General features: G+C 42.0%; 1 protein-coding gene across 3 annotated transcripts in view; it reads left to right on the top strand.

Moving 5' to 3' along the window:
• FAM114A1 (family with sequence similarity 114 member A1) overlaps positions 1-20,456 on the top strand; it is a 67,783-nt gene that overhangs the window by 16,315 nt on the left and 31,012 nt on the right. For 2 of the 3 annotated variants that reach the window (XM_045816364.2, XM_045816363.2), the window contains exons 3-6: positions 3,695-3,782; positions 15,236-15,349; positions 15,475-15,578; positions 17,927-18,061. In XM_045816364.2, coding sequence (XP_045672320.2) covers positions 3,695-3,782; positions 15,236-15,349; positions 15,475-15,578; positions 17,927-18,061 — 441 coding nt within the window. The remainder of the gene's footprint in view (positions 1-3,694; positions 3,783-15,235; positions 15,350-15,474; positions 15,579-17,926; positions 18,062-20,456) is intronic. The other variant, XM_087864210.1, reaches the window with a different exon arrangement.

The raw sequence follows: 20,456 nt of genomic DNA, 5'->3' as shown, positions 1-20,456 counted from the left end.
TTAAAGGCCTTCATGGGGCGCCTGGGTGCATCAGTCAGTTAAGCGTCTGCCTTCGGCTCAGGTCATGATCCTGGAGTCTTGGGATCGAGCCCCTCATTGGACTCCCTGCTCAGCGGGGAGCCTGCTTCTCCCTCTGCCTAGGCTCCCCCTGCTTGTGCTCTCTCTCTGCCAAACAAATAAATAAAATCTTTAAATAATAATAATAATAAAAATAAATGTTAAAGGCCTTAAAATTTAATGGAATTCTAACATTTGTATATTTTTTCTATCTAATGATACATGTAAATTTTATAGCCTAAAATAATGTATTTTCCATTTAATGATAAAGATCTTTGAATGGGACACCAGATGTGTACATATCTTTTCTATTTAAAGAACTTTGAACTTGATGGAATCCTGCATTCTTCATATTCTTAGGACCACACAGATGTTCAGATGATCTTCAGTTGAGTTTTGGATAGCCCTCTTGATCCAGTCAAGTCTGATTTGCTCTTGTGAAATGAGGTCATTCTTCCTAGAGTTTATGAGGAGGGGCAGGAAGTTAAGAGAGTTCCCATCTGGTGGCCTCTGTTTTCTCTGCAAATTCGTATGTGAAGCTGTCTATTCAAGGAGACAGGGATTCCATGGGATGAGGATGAGAAAAAACATTTTAAAATAGCCATATTTGATAATGAAAGATCTGAGTAGATCCATGCGGCCTACTTTATAGACTCATAAGTGTGTAACATTAAAGCCATTTAAAGCGGAGGCAATACTCAAGAGGAGAATTCATGTTGAACAGTTAGTTTATATGGTTTTTATATTAAATGTGCACATTTAGTCATTTGAGTATTTGCCATTGATAACAAATATTCTTTGTAGCTGATCACGAGGTCACAGCTCAATGTCAAAGGAGCTTTATTAATAAAGCAATTGAAGTAGTCATTTATATTGCAAAAAGTTCTAGACTCATTTAACATTTATTTTCATTTGCTAGTCAATTACCAGCTGTCAGAGCATATTAAGTATTATAAATTTGAGTCGGAAGCTGTCACCCCTAAGTGTATTAACTCTGCCTAATCACATAGGTAGTGATTTGTCCTGTGAAAGAATGATATTAATCACCAACTTACATGTGTCTTCATGATGGTATAAAATTGCCACTGGCTTCCATTGCAGAGGTGAAGTAAATCAGTGTAGACACCAAAAGTGAAAGCAGACAGTCATGAATCATGAGTATTTCCATTCATGTTAACAAGCTCTTCATTTTTCCCAGACAGAAATAAATGTCAGCCAACTTTCAAAGCTTTTTGCTTCTTAGTGTGAAAAATATAGTTGTTTATTATTATTATTGTTATTCTTATTAATTATTACTAGTTAACATGGGTGGAGTATTATGTGCCCAGCACTATGCTCAAAGCTTTATATGAATTATTTCTTTTAACATTCACAATAACCCTGTGAGGTTATTGGTTCTTTTACTGACCGTTCTTATACTACCATATCTCATTTTGTAGTGAGTAAATGATGGCTCCAAAGACTTGAATAACTTGCCCAAAATGGCAGAGCCTGGAGCCCATCCCAAGCACTTTAATTCCATAACCTTTTCTCTTGACCAATATTCTACACTGTTGGATGGCGTTAGATATTTACTAGGTGAATCAGTTAAGAATGCATTTGGGTACAAATAACTAAAATCCAACAGAGAGTATCTGACCAAATAGCAACTTACTTTTTCCCCACTTAACAGAAAGAATGAAGGCAGTCAACTACTCACATTGGTGTAGTAGCTCAACAGTACCAGGACCAGCGACTCTGATTCCCCGGCCTTTCCGCCGTGGCCGCAAAAATGGCTGCTTCAGTTTCAAGCATCGTATTCACACTCAGGGCAGACAAAGAGGATGGTGGGAAGCATTGGCACCTGCCCTAAGTGTGTAGTTTATCATGAAAGCAAAAGCCTTCCCATTTGTGTCTCATTGATCCAAACCGTTTGACATGACCACCCCCATCTGCGAAGGTAGACGGCAGCAGGGAGAAGGGAAGGGGGCTGACCGATGCACCAGCCTTGGGTCAAAAGTCATAGAAGCTACAAACTCTGTAGGAATATTTCACTGAACTACTACTACTACTACTTCTTCTTCTTCTTCTTTCTTCTTTCTTCTTTCTTCTTCTTCTTTTTGGAAGAAAGAGCTGTGATTCTCCAGCACTTAATGTATTACTCCTAATGTATTCTTGCCTCATTTTCTAGAATGTATTCCTAGATAATAAGGAAAAGCTGTAGTTCCACTAACTAAGTCAGGGCTCCTTGGTTGCAAGTAATGGAAACTATTACATTACTTAAGAAAAGAGGTGAATTTCAGTCATTTATTCAACAAATAAATGTGTTAATCTCTTCTTACATGCCATGTACTCTTCTAGGCTCTGGGGATACATCAGTGAACAAAACATTTAAAAAAGGAACAGACTCATTGACTATGCAGGAATCTCATGGAACCCAAGGATGTAATCGGGTCTTGAGGAGGGACAGGAATGAGGGGCTGAGAAGCTTTCAGGAATTCGACAGTTTTTCTGAACATATCTCCTTCATTATGCTCACTCTGATTTCTCTTAATCCTTGGTTGGCATGCGGGATGGAACATGGTCACCCTACATTGCCTGAGTTTTCATCTTCTATTCAAGTGGCCAGCTCAAGCTGAACCAGAGTCTCTCAATCTCAATCCAAATACTTAGGCAGAAGAATTTGAATCCATAGAGCCCAGGGACAGTGAAAGATACCTTGAAAGGCTCTGCCTTGGGGTGCTTGGGTGGCTCAGTAGGTTCAGCATCCAACTCTTGATTTCGGCTCAGGTCATGATCTCAGGGTTGTGAGATCGAGCCCAGTGTCGGGCTCCGCACTCAGCATGGAGTCTGTTTAAGATTCTCTATCCCTCTGCTCTTCCCCCACCCCCGCCCCCGTCTTTCTCTCCCTCTCTCAAAATAAATAAATAAGTCGGAAGGAAGGAAGGAAGGAAGGAAGGAAGGAAGGAAGGAAGGAGAGAAAGAAAGAAAGAAAGAAAGAAAGAAAGAAAGAAAGAAAGAAAGAAAGAAAGAGAAAGAGAGAGAGAAAGAAAGAAAGAGAAAGAAAGAAAGAAAGAAAGAAAGAAAGAAAGAAAGAAAGAAAGAAAAAGAAAGAAAGAAAGAAAGAAAGATGTCTACCTCAAAAGGCTACCTGTTGCTGCTACCCATCCCTAGGCTTACTGGTGCTTTTCTAGTCACTTCGCCTGTCATCCATCAGAGCTCCCTATCACCCCAGACATTTGAAAGTTACCTCTACCTAGAAGAGAACATTTGTTTAGCTATGTTAAAGTTGCCGGAGTTTTGAACTTTTTCAAATCACTTTGTGCCCTAATGTATTAAATGTTTTCCCCCCTATAGCCCTTGTCCCTGTCTTCCAGACAAGAGGACATTTGGGTCTTTGTCAACATCAAACTCCCTTCCTCTCACTTCAAGGCTAGCCCGCAGAAGCCAGCATCACTACTAATCAATTTTGTTCCAAAGTACACATTGAAATGTGGGTAGGTGTGTTCTTTTACGGCCCTTATGAGCTTTAAGCCAGGGAGATATGGTTACTGGTGATTGTTTTTTAAAACCTTTTTGTTTTGTTCAAACCAATGGGTATTTTTTCATTCCTGCATATACTGAATTGCTAACCTTCTGCTAACCTGTTTTTCTACAGGCTGTGGATTCACCTTCACGCGGAGGGAGATGGGCGGGCTGGGGCTCCTGGGGCAAATCTCTGCTCTCATCGGCATCTGCTACAGTAGGTAAGAATTATATGTTGCATTTGAATGGATAAAGTTCAGAAGCCTAATAATAGCATTTGACATTTTGATCATACCAGTACCGATAGAGGTTACCAGTAGCCTGCAAGATAATAAGAGCAAATCATTTTTCATGCTTGCTGTTCTAAGTGCTTCATGTATATTGATACATTTATTCCTCAAAATAACCCTAGAAAGAGGTGTTTTTGTTTTCTCCATTTTAGAGATAAAGAAGGTGAATCACAGAGAGGCTAAGACCTTGTCCAAAGTAAGAAGTAGCTGGGTTGAGATTTGAACTAAGTAGTGTAGGTTTAACCACTATATTATATTGCATCTTAAAATATAAGATTTGGGGTCTTATATTCTTGAAGTTTTGTACTTTTCCTCCCACCTGAACATTTTAAAATATACGACTAACCTACTCCCTGAAAAGATTTGAGGTATTTCAATACAATGTGCAGGTATGAAGGATATAGAATATATATCCCAAGGCTGGTAGAGTTACTGTAATTGAGCATTGACCTTGACTCTGAGCTTCTTGGCTGCCAGTAGATTATCAAATTTTCATGGAATATAAACCAAAACTTAGTTTATCTAGATAAATTTCTTTTCCTGGTGTTAAATTTCTGAAGACATTTCTTGTATTGGCTCTGTATATACAAAGAGAAAATCTAATGGACAATGTCTTCATCGGTACAGGTTTGTCACAATACTTTTCGTGTGACCATTTCTCTTGGGCATTCTTTGTGACAGCTGAAGGTATAACGTCAAGGTGTCTAAGCTGATTTAGCAAAGGCATTTCATCCTGAAGGTGGAGAGCGAAGGGCAGGACAGGGGAAGTAGGTAACATAGCTTTCAGGTCATCTAAGTCAGGAGTCCTCAAGGCGTAGTCCAAGGCCGTTACTCCTAAAAGCAGGAGGGATATGGAGGCTGCAGGTCCTTTGTCCCACTCCAACGGACCATGGTCACAGTTTAAGGGCCAGACATCTAATTAGGTGGAATTTTAACTGCCTGCAAGAATGGGTAGACCGCATTCCTCTGTTTCGTGTCTGGAATGTTGGGGCGCTCTGGCAAGAGGGAGATGGTGGTCAGTTAAATTTTGACCTTTGGGGAGATGCTGGACGGCAGATATTTCCTGTTGCTAATTGAAGGGGCCAGGTGTGCTGTGGATACTACCTATGCCGATGGCAAAATCAGCCAAGGTACAGGAGAGGGGCCTGTTTTGTGTTCTGAACAGGACAGAGTGTCTTCAAGAAAGTGAAGACAGGTGCCTTGGGGGCGTCCTGCTTCCTGAGGGAAACACCTGAGCTCTTCGGGGCTCTCCCATGGATCTGAACGCCAACAGCACGTAGGAGTGATATGCTCTCTGACCCTAAAACTGTCAAATCCAAAAGTGTTTGACATTTGATTGAGTCATGGAACAGTAAATAACATGGTTACCAAATTATACAGCTCTCCTCGTGGTTTATGTCATAAAACATGAAGCATTCTGGATGCTTCCAGGAGTAATAAGGGTGTCCAGAAATGCCCTGGCTTATAATGAATTTGGTGCTTTGAAAGGCTCTATTATAGACAAAGGATTTACTTTCTCATTAAAAATTTAAGTGTAAGTTCCTTCCACAGTAAACACTGAACTCACCGGTCCTGGGGGTCGCAGGTCAGGTGTTTTGGGTACACTTACAGGAGCCCCTAGCTGGGCCTGGTCTGCCACCAGCTCATGGTTTGCTGCTCTTTCTCATCAGTCAGCGGCTACACCTAACCATTTGACTTTGAGCTTCACTGGATCCTTACAGAGTTTTCCATCCACCAACTGACAGCTTGCCTGTTAGATTACCCTCCGTTAACTTCTCAGGTGTCCTGTTGTAATCTGACCTTTGCACAGAGAGAGCCTGGTGTGGCCGTGGTCCGTGGACTGCCTTCCACAGCCTCTGGGTTTTGTTACCTGGTTCAAGTGTAACCAGGAGATGATGTTGGCTTTACTGCTTAGAAGCAGGATGTGATTCCAGTGGCAGGTCCTACCGCATACCGGGGGGGGGGGGCACTCATCTAACTTGATCTGAAGTCGGTGTGTTAATCTATGGCCAGTGCTTGTGTTTGCCGTTACCCCTGAAGTTTCCCTGGGTCTATGGCACCATGAAGATGAGAAATGCTGGATCTTGCTAATGTTGCAAACACTTAAAATGTCTGGTGGTGCTCCCCTGGCTTTGTGCAGTAATTGATCCAGAAAAGCCTAGAAAGAGAACTGTCGTGGACCAGCAGGATCACTGTGCCTGTCACTGGGCCACTTTCCCTATGGTTGGCACACATAGAGTGTTTCTGAGATTGTATGACATTTGCACATCACCCCATAAAATATCAGCAGGAAGTCCGGTACAACCTCCGGGATTCGTTGCTCTCGCTGTGTAACAAATTACCACAAATTTAGAGGCTTACAATGATAGACATTGACTATCTCCGTTTCCATGGGTCAGGAGTTCGGGTAGGGGATAGCTGGGTTCTCTGCTAAGTGACTTACCAGGCTGAAATGAGGGTGTCAGCCGGCTGTGTTCTTGTATGATATCCGGGGTCACCTTCCAAGTTTATTCAAGTTGGCAAAATCCAATTCCTTGAGGTTGTAGGGTTGACACCCCCATTTTCTTGCTGGTTATTGGCCGGGGGTCACTGGCAGCTCCTCCAGGCAGCTTCTTCACAGCTGACAAGATGATCTCACCCATGCTTCAGCTCTCTCCCTTCAGGAAAGGCCTCATCCCTTCTAAAGGTTGACCTGATAAATCAGCCCCCCCCCCCAGGGTGATCTTCTTTGACGAACTCAAATTCAACAGACTAAGGACCTTAATTATAACTGAAAAATCCCTTCACCTTTGCCATATAATGTTCCCTAATCATGGGAGTGAAACCCCATCATTTTCACAGTCCTGCCCATGCTCAAAGGGGAAGGGATTACCCTGGGTGTGTATTCTGGGGGGCATTCTCTCAAAACTACCTGCCACACTTCCTTCTTCTGTTTGAGGTCCTCCTCAGTGATCCCCCCAAGTCCAGAGACTTATTCCTTTTTACGGCTCTAGCTACATGCTGGAATTTTTAGAAGCATTTAAATCTTGGCATTTTTCTCTTATTTGCACCCACAGTGTCCAAAGGGCACATGAGGGAGCTCAAAGAAATTTTGAAATGTGGATGCTGATTCTAAGAACCCTATTAGACAGATTGGAGCTATCTTTAGAAAAGTAGAGCCAAAACTTGTTCCTCACCACTGGTCATCACAACCCCAACGAATGCAAAAGCAATAACCCCGAATACCAGCCCTAAGTTGCTCCTGAGGCATTATTTTGGAGATTTCTGGTCAAGACGTGTGACGTTCTGTAGCAATAGTAGCTAAAATAACAGCAATACATGCTTTAAAACTGGGTGAGGATCTCTCTGTGGACAAGAGAGAGAACTAAAGCTAGAAGCGTAAGGGGAGGCTGCAGTGATGGGTTCCAAGGCTGGAAACCTTGGTGGTGGTTGGAAGTTTGACTCCCAAAAGATAATAGGGATTCCAGGCGTCCCACAAATGGAGAGGTGCCATAGCCAGGCTCAGAGCCTGAAACAGAGGGTTGGAATGGGGTTTACAAAGTTCTGGGTGCCATCCTGGGTTGTCGTCCATATCGAGCTGCTACCTAGGGATGGAGAGAAGCAAGCCGGGCACAGCTTCTGTTATGTACAGCTAGAACATCCGCCCAAGACTGCAGCACTAAGAGGTTATTATCACAGGGCAAAGAAACATAGTGAGAAACAGAGCACTCTACAGCAGTAGATGAGCTCTTGAAGGTTTATCAATTGCCTGTGGAAAGTAAAGAAACAAAGTAACCATGTATTCCATTGCAATTGATTCCTGCTCAGAAACCCCATGTTACCCCCAGGGTAATTCCAGTTGCAGACAGAAGTGCAAAACACCTAGCCGGTAACAAAACACAGAGCTGTCAATTGAGCACTAGAAATAGAAACCAATACTTCTTACACTTGTTGAAAAACTGCAGTCTGAACTGTGCGGAGTTAGCAGGAGAGCGCTTGGAGAACTTAACCATTTGGAAGGTGGTTCTCTCTTGGAAAGAGCACTGAAACAGGAGTCATACAGACCTGAGCCCTGGTCCTCACTGCTACTAACATGCAGTCACAGAGGAGGGTCACTAACTAGCAACACCATGCACCTAACCTCTTGCAGACACAGATTCCTTATTTGGAAAAGTGTGGGTGGGGGAACTTGAGAAATTCCAAGATTCCTTCCAATTTCCATAACATGATGATTCCATAGTCTGTGGCTATATACAGAAGGAGAAAGATATTTATAAGCCCTGTGCTAAACGGGAAAATACAAAAAACTGATCGATCTTTCGCCACTCTGTATTTTTATATTTTGTCTTTTTGCCTCACTACGTTGACCCCATGGTTAAGGGAAAACGGGAAAAAGTGACCTCCCCACTGCATATATGACATCAAGTCCCTAGCCAACAGCTATTTTTGGAGAGACTGTAACTCTTGCATTAGCTTCCTCCACACCTACACTGTCATCACGTTCTAAGAAAACTTGATCACCTGCTGCCCCTGCCTTTGGGGAAGTTCATAAAATGAAATTGAAATGGTTATTATTTAAGATCAGGCAGAAACCAGAATGGGAAAGGAAAAGTATAAAAAAATAATTATTTTGATAATCATTTCAAGGTGATGCTGTGAGAATCAGATATGATTTCCCACCAGCATCTTAGAGACCTGACCTTTTCCTAGACTATATTGCTAAGCAAAATGATAAATTGACAATCACGATGAAAGTCGACAGCGAAAGCCGGCATATACAAATATACCAACATACAGATTCTGTAGCAGAATAGAGCAGTTTATTTCTAGATATTACAAAAGCCCTAAATGTTTAGTCTTTTTTTAAAATTCTAGTTTTGACAGTTTTCTAAGTCTAAACACCCTGTACTGGACTACCTGTGTAGGGGAGAGGTGTATCTGATGTGTATATTTACCTTTTCAAAATTACCATTGCTCCCCTTTCCCACCCTCTCCCAAGTCACACAGTTTTTCCCTTCTGCACATGTTAATGAAACCCTTCTACCAGCACTGTCAGAAATAATGACAGCGTTTATTCCAGAGACTGGCAGACTTGTCAAAATCATACTAGAGTGAGAACTCTTAAGTGGGTAAATCACTATTGATATCACATGGATTCATTTTTGAAGGTGACATCGCTGATGATGTGAAAATTCTCCAGGATCATCCATACACAAGATATAGGGTTATAGGTCGGTGCATGGAGTTCGTTCTCGATCATTTACAATCCAGGAATAAGGCCCAGGAGTTAATGAATCTCTCTGTCTGATGGCCAGGCATACGCTGTCAGTTCAGAGACATTTGTCAGTTTTGAACCTAAAAGGAAGTGAGTATCTGATTACAGAGTGGACACCAACCTTCATGATGGAGAAGGAAGACTTTTCCAGAAGGAAGATAATGGCTCCTCTTCTCGCTGCACTAACGAGAAGCAACATCATCTGTGGGTTTTTGTAAACAACTACTCACAACTTTTTATACTCTCTTGAATTCCTTGATAGAAGTCTGAGATGCAGCAAATATGTCTAAACTATTGTATTTCTCAAAACTCACCCAGAGCACAAACCGATGCAGCTTTCAGAAGAGCAGTAGCACTATCTATCAAATGTGAAATGCACGTGCCTTCTAGCCCAGCAGTTCTGTTGATCCTTTGCAAAAAGTCAGTAATATATATAAAGATGTTCAATGTCGAGTTCACTCAGCAAATACTTACTGTGCCAGACGCTATTCTAGGCACTTGAGATAACGCAGCGAGCAAATGACACAAAGACCCTTGTCCTAGTAGGGTTTACATACAGTAGAAGGAGACAGATAATAAACAATACATACAGTGAAAAAGAAAATGATAAAGAGGGCTAGACAGTGGTAAGTGTCTGAAAATCAAAAGTGGAGTCAGGAGTCCAGGTTAAGATTTTAGAATGGTGGCAAGGGATAGGCCTTGGGGAAGTGACGTTTGAGCGAAGACCTGAAGGAGGGTGAGGGAGTTCACCTTGAAACACCGCAAGTGTCCACGCACAGAGAATGTTAAGATGGGATAGAGCCGTTTGGAAGAATAATTTATGCAACCATTAAAAAGAATGGAGCGGATCAGTGTTCTAGATCGGATGCCCGGGAGAGGCACAGCAGAGATTAGGGTGTGGGAGTCTCTCTCTGTGAAGTGCTCTCAGGAGGAAGCCTTGCAGAGGAGTAAATGACTGGGGAGCAGAACTGGGCCATGGGAGAAGCTGAATACAGTTGTGTCTGAGACTCCGGCAGCCCCCAGGGAGCTGGCGGGGGGTGGGGGAGGGTCAGGATGACTCTTTAGAGTCATTAATGCACAGCCCCCACCACCACCTGCACGTGCTGAGACCTTCACTGTATATTTTGAAGTGGAAGAGGCCAGGTCCAAAACTCTTATACGTATGTATATGCTTTTTAAAAATTCTTTATGAAAGGAAGCACAAGAAACAAATAAGAGCTGTTATCTTTTGAGGGAAGTGGGGGTGGGGAGGAAGGCAGAGTCACTTAGAGTCTTTTAAGAGCGCCAAGCACTTTTCCCTTTGAAGTCCTTCTTATATCACAGCAAACGTAATGAAACGTAGCCACGTGCCTCATTAAATATGTAATTTACGTATAACTGTGTAAGAGTTGAATTCATTTGGCCAGTTGACCTGATATCACATTTTGAATATATTTAAATATTAATTTCTATTTCCAATTTGCAAATTTTCCTTTTTCTCTTTTAGAAGCAGTATTTTTTTTCAGCCTTAAATATTTCCATAGGGGGTGCCTGGGTGGCTCAGCATGTTGAGTGTTTGACTCTTGATATCAGCTCAGGTCTTGATCTTAGGGTTGTGAGTGCAAGCCCTGCGTTGGGCTCCACAGTGGGTATGGAGCCTACTAAAAAAAAAAGAAAATTCCATAGATCCTTATAAGTTCATAGACTCTATTGCCTATCGTTAGTAAGTCAGTACGAGCTGACTAGGGAGAAAGAGGCTGGTCCACACTGTTGGCTGTGTTCCTAAACTCTTTGAATTTGGTAATATTATAAATGTTTTTGTTTTAAAAATCAACCAGAGGGGCGCTTGGGTGGCTCAGTCCGTTAAGTGTTGGACTCTTGATTTCGGCTCAGGTCCTGATCTCAGGGTTGTGGGATTGAGCCCCGCTCAGTCTCCATGCTCAGCCTGCAGTCTATTTGGGATTCTCTCTCCCTCTCCCTCTGCCCCTACCACCCCCCGCACTTGCACTGTGTGTGTGTGTGTGTGTGTGTCTCTCTCTCTCTGTCTCTGTCAATAAATGGATAAAATCTTTTTTAAAAATAAAATAAAATAAAAATAAAAATGAACCAGATAGGAAAGTGAGATTATGAGATTTTTTTAGTTTCTTTTTTATATATTAATTTTTAAAAGAAAAATAAAGAAACAGAAAAGAAGGAAACATTATATTAAAAATTAAAGCATTTGCCACGATGTGGATGGAACTAGAGGGTATTATGCTAAGTGAAATAAGTCAATCAGAGGAAGACAATTATATGATCTCAGTCATATGTGGAATTTAAGAAACAAAACAGAGGATCACAGGGAAAGAGGAAAAAATAAAACAAGACAAAATTAGAGAGGGAGACAAACCATAAGACTCTTAATCATAGGAAACAAACTGAGGGTTGCTGGAGGGGAGTGTGGGGGAATGGGATAACTGGGTGATGGACATTAAGGAGGACATGTGATGTAATGAGCACTGGGTATTACAAAAGACTGATGAATCGTTGACCTCTACCTCTGAAACCAATAATACATGATATGTTAATTAATTGAATTTAAATTTAAAAATAAAAATTTTTTAAAAATTAAAAAATAAAAATTAAAGTGGCGAGGGAGCCCTGTGAGTGAGTTAGCTGGTGCCCTACTTACCAGTGCTTTACTGTATGCGCCCAGTAGAAAGAACTCCTAGCGCTCGCCAGTCATCCAGGGTGATGCAGAGAACTGCTCTTGCTTCCTGAAGTGACCGCTTGGCCAGAGAGACCCTCCCACCACCAATAAATTATTTTTTAATTTGTTTCAATCTTGGGTTTTGATCTTGGTGGAACTCACAAGATAATGGCTTGGTGATATCACAGTGCTTTTTGAGAAAAGAAAAATTAAACTGGGTGTATAAGATAACACCACACAGTGCCTTAGGATCTGTGCACAGCATGGAGATGACCCTAAAAACATCACATTATGCCAACCCAAGACCTGGCTGAAAGGGGCAGGATTAGAGGAAGGTTCCATTCCAGGGGTGACCTTCACCTTGCTGTCTGGTCAAGGTAAGGTAAGTCATTTTAGCCTAAGCCAGTGTTTTAAAAATAAGAAAGCCCTGATAAACGATATGATTTCTAGGCAGTTATAGAAATGGGACTAACGTGACATTTAATCAACTGTAAATGGCATATAAAACTTTCTAAATATAACATTGTGACTAAGTGTGTAAGTTCTAGAGTTAGGACTGGGTTCAAATCCTGCCTCTGCCCCTTATTGGCTTTGGGACGTTGGGCAAATGCTTTCATGTCACCAGGTCTCCGTTTTCTCCATTGTGAAATGGGAATGATAATATCCCTTACCTCATAATGAGAAGACTAAATGAGATAATTTACTAGACTAAAAATATTTAGTCCAGTGCCTGGGACACAGTAAGTGTTCAAAAAACATTGGCCAGGACCAAGGGTTTCACATATTTCTCCTTAGTGACCTTGTAGAACCCTGGGACATAGATGTTACAATCCTCCTTTCAGAGAAGACACAACAGTAGACACTCGGGTTGAGTAACTCGCGCAGATCACAGCTAATAAGTGATGGAACCCAGATTCCTCCACAAGCCTCCTGACTCCACAGTCTAGGATGTTTCCCACTAGAGTATAGGTGAGAAATTAAACACCAGCCAGTCATTTAGCATTTGCTTTAAAATGATACACTAACACAGCGTTTGTACAACATTCTTACCTTCTTTGCAATGTTCACCTGTTTCCGCTGCAACAAGTCAAGCCGTGGAGGAGAGTCCACATTTCGAGCCAAGGAATTTGGAGGAGTTTCATTTCTTTGAGGATACTTAGGGTTCATGATGATGTATAAAGAATCCATGAATTATACACTATAGTATTACTCGTATTTGTTGGGTTGTTTTTTTTTTTTTTCTTTTCTGTTATTGGTAAAACCTAATCAGTATCTCTGAGAATGAATCACTCACAGTCAAAAGGCAACAGTGACTCCATATTATTACTTCCTTGGTCTGGCACTAGATGTCACACTAAGTAAAGTTTTAGAAGTTAGTCTTCGAAGGAGGGTGTGGCATTGTCTAAACCATATCTGTGAAGAGCCATAGCTGTCTCTTCTAGTAGGATGCGGAAAAGATGTACTTGCACTAACAGAAGAATTCAGAAGAGAGAATTGTTCGGCAGGAAATAAGTTGGAGCAAACTTAAATGTGTACAATTTTTTTTGTATATCAGTTACACCTCAGTAAAGCTGTGTGTGTGTGTGTGTGTGTGTGTGAGAGAGAGAGAGAGAGAGAGGCTGGAGTAGCAGCATAGTATCATGTACTAAACAGGTACAACCCATTTATATGAACACAAACATGGTTATTTCCTTCCAGAAACAAAGTAACTTTTCTAGAGGCAGTTACTGCAGACATACCCCTAATCATTTGTGTTCTGAGATGGCACGAAGCCATTTTTCCCCAGGAAATGAATCAGGCGTGGCCCTCACATGGAAGGGGTAAAGAAGGTGAAGGAGATGACAGTGAGCTTCACTGAACCCTGCATGAGGGACGTGGAATCATCTTTCTTGTATGGCTCTCACAAAGAAGTTGTAGCAGATGCCTCCCAGCCTTCTCCAGCTCATTTATGTCTTTATGTTAAGCCCTCAGAAATCTCAATGAGAATCATGACTGTGGTTTGGGTGAACATTATTTCCTTTTGGAGAATATATGTTTTTAAAATATGGCAAGGAATATGGACTTGGTATGTAAATAAGTTTAGTGATATCCTATAACTTCAGTGTGCTCCTGAAACTCCAATTTTCCATTAAAATGCTTGGAATTTACTGGAGGATAGAGAGAATGAATTTCAGCCTTAATTTTAACAGTTACGGGCATGTTTTCTTCCAAGTAACTCAATAATAAGTTTGAACTAGATCTAATGAGCTGCATGTGGATGTAGACATATTTCTGTATGAAATTAATGTTATAAACACTGTAAATGTTTCTTAAGTTTCCCTGTTTTCTAGATAGTGTATAATGACAGGTGATTTGCACTGGATTTAATTAGTCCTCTGGTAAATATCAGTGCCCTGATTGTGTGAAGATCACTCTGATAAATAAAGTTTCAACTGATAACTGTTATTTGGGTTTGGGATTCATCTCTGTCTTTCTCTTATTCAGGAGAGGAATAATGGGTCATTCTGACAGTGCTTTCTAAGGGTAGGTGCTTCTCTTTGGTTCTCAAATCCTGCCATGATTTGGGACTTTTTCCGCACATATTAATATTGCTGCTGTCTTGGGTTTTAAAAACCTGACGTTGCTCGGGTTCCTAGTGAAATCTTTCCCTTTCTCCCTGCGGGCTCAGGGGGAGGTGAGTGCTGGAGCAAAGGCATGCCGGGCTATTTCTCCTTCAAGAACTCAAGCAGCCCCTTAGGACTCTCAGCAGACTATTCATTTCTGTGTTCAGTTTGGGAAATTGAGAAAAACTATAGCGCATCATGGGGGCCTCTGAGGAGAAAATAAATTGCTCCAGAATAAAATGTAGACATGACTATTTCGCTGCCAGGCTGGGGGGTTGGTTTGTGTGCATGGCAGGGGTGCTGGGATGAGGAGGTCAACTCTACGCTTACCAGTACTTACCGAATGCGCCCTGTGCTGGGCTGCGGAGAATGTGAAGATGTGGGCCCTGCTCACGTGGGGTAGAGCCAGGGTCCTTCATCCTGGCTGGCTGCCGGTAGAGCTTCTGTCCTGTTACTGCTTAGGACAACTGTCAGAGCCGCTGGGTGCCCCTCCTGGTTTCCTCACCGATTTGCCTTTCAGTTTTGACCTGTCAGCTGCAGACCTTGCACTCTCCACACCGAGAGCGTGGCGGACCCTTTGAGAAAGCGTCATGAGCCTCACCGGATTTCAATTCAACAAATATGAATTGAGTGTCTATGACGGGCTAGGCCTGCAAGGAATCCAAAAGTGGATGATGCATGCCTGTTTTGAGGAGTTTAGAAAAGAGTAGAGAGGATACGTCCACGCTGCAAACCACCGCAGTCTCCTATACCCAGGGTATCCACCTACAGCTTACGAAAGCTCTGGAACGTGCACTGTTGAATTGGCAGACCAGGGGTTTCTGTTGTATTCGTGAACCATGTTTTTATTTCCTAACAGGTCATGGATTGACAGCAGTCAAGGAAAAAGCAGGGGCCACCCTGCGGATTCATAGTGTAAATTCCAGCTCTCCTGAAGGGGCCCAACCTGATGCTGAAAATGGAGCCTCTCACAGTGAGTGATGTATTTACTTGGGAGCTTTTTGGACTTGGGCCGTAGTGCATTATGTGCACAAATGGAAGATTTCCAAGTTTGGATCAGCAGAATGAACTCTAAGAGGATGTTCTTCTCCTTACTAGCAGATGTGGCCACAGATCAGAGCCCCGCAGAAAGCCCACCCACTTCTCCTGCATCTGGGTCTCGGGGCATGCTGTCAACCATCAGCAACGTGGTTCAAAACACAGTGAGTCGTTAGCTGCTTCTCTGTTTCCCCTGCGTCTCCCAGCGCCGCCTTGATATCTGTATTTACTAGTGACCTAGATACATCAGAGAAAAGATGGCCTTGCTCTTAACTTTGGATTATGATTTTGTTATGCTTTCTCCTACAGAGTAGGTGTAACCTTGGCACCAGAATAATAAGGGCAAAAAAGATATATTTTATGTTTAAAAGAAAAGAGCTGCTTAGAAGGAATATTTTCAGTCTGATGTAACAGTGTCCTTTCCAACAGCTGCAAGGACAGCCTCTGGCTGGGGGAGGAGAAAGGGCTCTTTCTTAGAGCTGAGACAGCTGTTTTTCCTAGATGGTCTGTGTTTCTTAAACTTCAGTTTGAAAATGATAAAGCCATTCAAATTAAAAAAAAAAAAAAAAAGGCAAAAAACCCTGGTAGGGAATTGGGAACAACATCCCGAGATGTTTCTGAAGTGTTTCCAGATAGCTAAGACCAACATTCTTCCCCCATCCCTACCTTCCAATTCCTACTCTCCCCCTTCCTTAAATAACCTTAAGTTTACTCCCCCCGCCCAGACCCCTGCCTGCCTCCTAAACGAGTATGGAATTGGCAACAAAACATCGATGAATAATGAGAAAAGAGGGAGGCCCTCCACTGAGATGACACAAGTAGCTGGTCTTCAGTGACATGAAGAAAAGGTTTATTTTCTACCGTGTGAAACTAGCCAACTAGTTTTCTAGAAATATAGTTGCTATCCAACTTATTCATTCATTCATTAAAAAAAAAAAAAGGTCATCAGCCCTCACTATGTGCCAAGAGTTATGCTAAATGCTGGGCAGATGCTGACAAACAAGAGGGCACAACATTCTGGAAAACAGAGACAGACAACTCGACAGGCAAGTACAATGCAATGTGGGAAGAAGAGAAGGTGACCTAGACCTTGGGGTCCGGGCATGGCAGAATTAGAAAATGCCGGCTCTTCTCTTGGTGACTTGAGGCCCTGTAGACTAAGTAGGGTGAACGGGAAGCAACAAATGTGTTTTTGGAGTCAGATAGCAGTACCAGTATGTCTACAGTGAGGGGTGGCTAGGTCGGGGATGGGGAGGAGGTCCTTCGGTAGCCCTGGTTATGAGACTCGGGTTCCTTGTCTCCCTGAGCGACTATGCAGGGCACTCCGAGTTTGTCTTCAGCACCCTCGTTCCCGGTCTGTGTTCGCTTCTACCTTCTGGTACTTTCTTTTCCAAAGCTCCAGGTGCTCCCATCAGATCTGCCCTTAATCGAAGTGCCTATGTCCTTCTTTCTCCCATTTGATGCTTTACCAGAGTAATCCCTCATAGGATGTTAAAAGAAAATAAACCACATTAGGTAAAAATATAAATTGCTGATATCCCGTAGTCCTTCCACAATATGTGTGTGTTAAATTCTGTTTTATAGCGTGACTGTTGATGGGCTCCCAAATCTGAAAACAAGTCTAAATGTCCAAGATGGAAATGACGACTAAAGTATAGTCAGTGAAGTCTAATACTGCTAATGAAGCAATAATTAAGAAGATTAGGAAATGTATATAGGCAATAATATAATACAAAAATATAATGTATATAAATTCATGTAAGGTGGAAAAAACACAGGTGTATGCGTCGTATAACTGAAGTTGTGGGGTGGGAGTGTACAGAACTGGCAAAGACATGTGAGCAGTTCTATTTATATGAACAGTTTATGTGAGTAAAGCTTGGTTGTTTTAATCTTTTTAAAGAAAAGCAATGGTTGACAAGAGGATTTGCAGAAGGGTAACTGTATGATAGAACAGTTTCTAGAGCCAGTGGTCTATGGAAATCAACCTGTCTTATTTCATGAATATACTAATTATAGGCGGTTATTAGTAGTTTGTGAAAGTATGCCAGAGCCATCTGACACAGCCGGAGGGTCCTACACTCCAAGGCCCTAGATTAAAGAATTCACTAAATTGGCCAGAGTATTTGACATTTTAATAGACTGTTCCACATAATTCTGTTACTTGGGTTAACATTCTTTCAAACAAAAACAGTAATGGGATCACCTATTAATTTTATGTCTTAGATTACATGTCTGTTCATACACACAAAGCCAGCAAAATTCATCCCAAATATGCTTCCGTTTTTGCTAAGCACCCTTTTTAAATAATATCGTTTGTCCTACAAATTATATGACATACGCCCTTCCAAGGAAAAGAAAATAGGATGAAATGGATATTAAATCCCCGATGAGAAAAACTTGTGACTTTATATTGATTTTAATATTTGCAAATGGTGCCATCTAGGAGTTGCTGACCTCTGTGGAGAAGCGAAAGGCAAAAACCAATCTCATGCAATTATCTCATCGGCAGGGTAAAAGCGTCTTAACCGGCGGTCTTGATGCTCTGGAATTCATCGGTAAGAAAACCATGAATGTCCTTGCGGAGAGTGACCCAGGCTTTAAGCGGACCAAGACACTCATGGAGAGAACCGTTTCCTTATCACAGGTGGGATTACGCATATATGCGATGTTTTCTTTCAGTTGGTAAAGTAAATATATTTGTATGTATCTTTTTTAATAGGTATTTTCAAGCATGTGGCTTACATTCAAATGACATAAGATAGTAGAGAAGGAAATTTGAGTCTCTGATACAGCCCTTTCCCCAGCCACTTGGTTTCTCATGGGAGACGAACACAGTTGACAGGTTCTTAGGGATTCTGTCAGAATTATCGCGTAGCTACACACGGGCGCACATACGTACATACATAGAGAGATATGGATATACAGATACATATACACATATATACATACACAGTTTTTCAGACAAATGGTAGCATACTAACCACACTCTTTTGTACCTTGCTTTATTCACTTCATAATTTCTCGAAGATGATTATATTCTTGCCATTTGTCTTAGTCCACACAGGATGCTATAACAGAATGGTATAAACTGGGTGTTTTACAAGCAACGAACACTGATTTCTCGTAGTTCTGGAGGCTGGGAAGCCCAAAATCAAGGTGCTGGCAGATTCGGTGTCTGGTGGTGGCCCTTTCCTGGTTCATAGACAGCTGTCTTCTTGCTGCGTCCTCACATAGTGGAAGAGGGAAGGAGCCTGCGGGCTTTCTTTTATAAGAACACTGATCCCACTCGTGAGGGCTCCACCCTCGACCTAATCCCCTCCCAAAGGCTGCACCTCCAAATACCATCACACCGGGGACTAGGTCTCAACATATGAATTTGGGGGGGGCACAAGCATTCAGTTTATAACACTATCATACATATTCTAGATCTGCCACGTTCTAGCTGTATGACCGTGAACAGGTCACTGAACCCCTCTGTGCCCTGGTTTACCCTTCTGTACTGGGGATAACATCAGTACCTACTGAGAGCTTTGATTAAGCATGAAATGAGTTAGCATAGTACCCAGCTCTTAGCAAACACTCAGGAATGTTGGTTATTATTGTCATTATTCTCTGTCCATATAATAGGTGGAAATACTATTTCATTGGAATTTTAATTTATAGTCCTCTTACTACGCGAAGGATGGGCTTCTCACACTTCCAGTTTTAAAGCTTCCCAACCCTCCTTGAGAAATATGATATGAAGAACTGAATCTGTGGGCTGCCTGGCTGGCTCAGTAGAGCATGCAACCCATGATCATGGGGCCGTGAGTTTGAGCCCCACATTGGGGGTAGAGATTACTTAAAAAAAAAAAAAGAAAGAAAGAAAAGAAAAAAAGAATTTAATCTGTGTTTTGCTTACTTATAGTAGTCAAGTAAATTAAAAATACTATTTATCTTCTTTTCCAAGTATAAAATGCTAATTCTGAACTTGCTCTTTTAGATGGCACATGCCCAGTGCAAGCAGGCCCCTTGTCCCCTTTCCCCCTAACAGTCAGACACACCGGGTCTGTCTTTGCCTTCCTGAAACCAGGAGCAGCTGATACGGCCCCGGGTTTTGTAAATTTCACAGGCAGGACAAACATAGCTTCTCACAGCTCAGTACTAGGAAGCCACTAAGGAGCTATCGCTGACATCATGTTAGTGGCAGTTCCTGAAAAGCTTTTGTTTTAAGCTATTTCCCCTTGTCTCTTCCAGAGTAACCCTCGTATAACCACTCTGGTATTATAGCTCAGGTCAGGACTTGGCAGGATCACCTAAACCACCACCCTACTGATATTTAAAAAGAAAACAGAGGGGCGCCCGAGTGGCTCAGTCAGTGAAGCATCTGCCACCAGCTCAGGTCATGATCTCAGGGTCCCGAGGTGGAGCCCCGTGTCCTTGTTTCCTTGTCGGGCTCCCTGCTCAGTGGGGAGCCTGCTTCTCCCTCTGCTCCTCCCGCCACTTGTGCTCCCTCTCTCTCTCAAATAAATAAATAAAATCTTTTTTGAAAAAGCATTAAAAAAAAGAAAATAGATTTATATTACACAGATAATTAATACTAGATGTTGTAAAACAGAAGCAACACACACACAAAAAAACCCAACCCCCAAGGATCAGTGTGGCTAAGAACAGAAAGAAGTCTATCTTTGCCTCCTACGGTGTGAGCGTTCCTGTTCAGGGACTTTCTAGGTAGCTCTTTTCTGAGCCCCTATCCCATGGTTCTGCCGTCCTAAAATTCTTTACTTCTAACCTCATAGAGAGGGGAGGGTGAGATGGAGAGGACTAGGTGGGACAATTCAGGACTTTACCCTCATTCCTTTGGCCAACACTTATCACGTAGTTTACCTAATTCAACGCAGGGGGCTGAGAAATATAGTCTAGCCATGTGTCTGGGAGGAAAAGGATATTTGGTGAGCATGTAGGAATATTTTTGCCACAAGATTTCATATGTCTATAAAATTTCTATATACATACATATACAACTATATATTATATATTACATATATGTACATATAAGT

Source organism: Ursus americanus, chromosome 8 (assembly GCF_024610735.1).
Source record: "Ursus americanus isolate L20-20 chromosome 8, mUrsAme1.1.p, whole genome shotgun sequence".
NCBI lineage: Eukaryota > Metazoa > Chordata > Mammalia > Carnivora > Ursidae > Ursus > Ursus americanus.
Note: the sequence above shows the minus strand (reverse complement) of the source record. Positions and strands in the feature narration are given on the sequence as shown.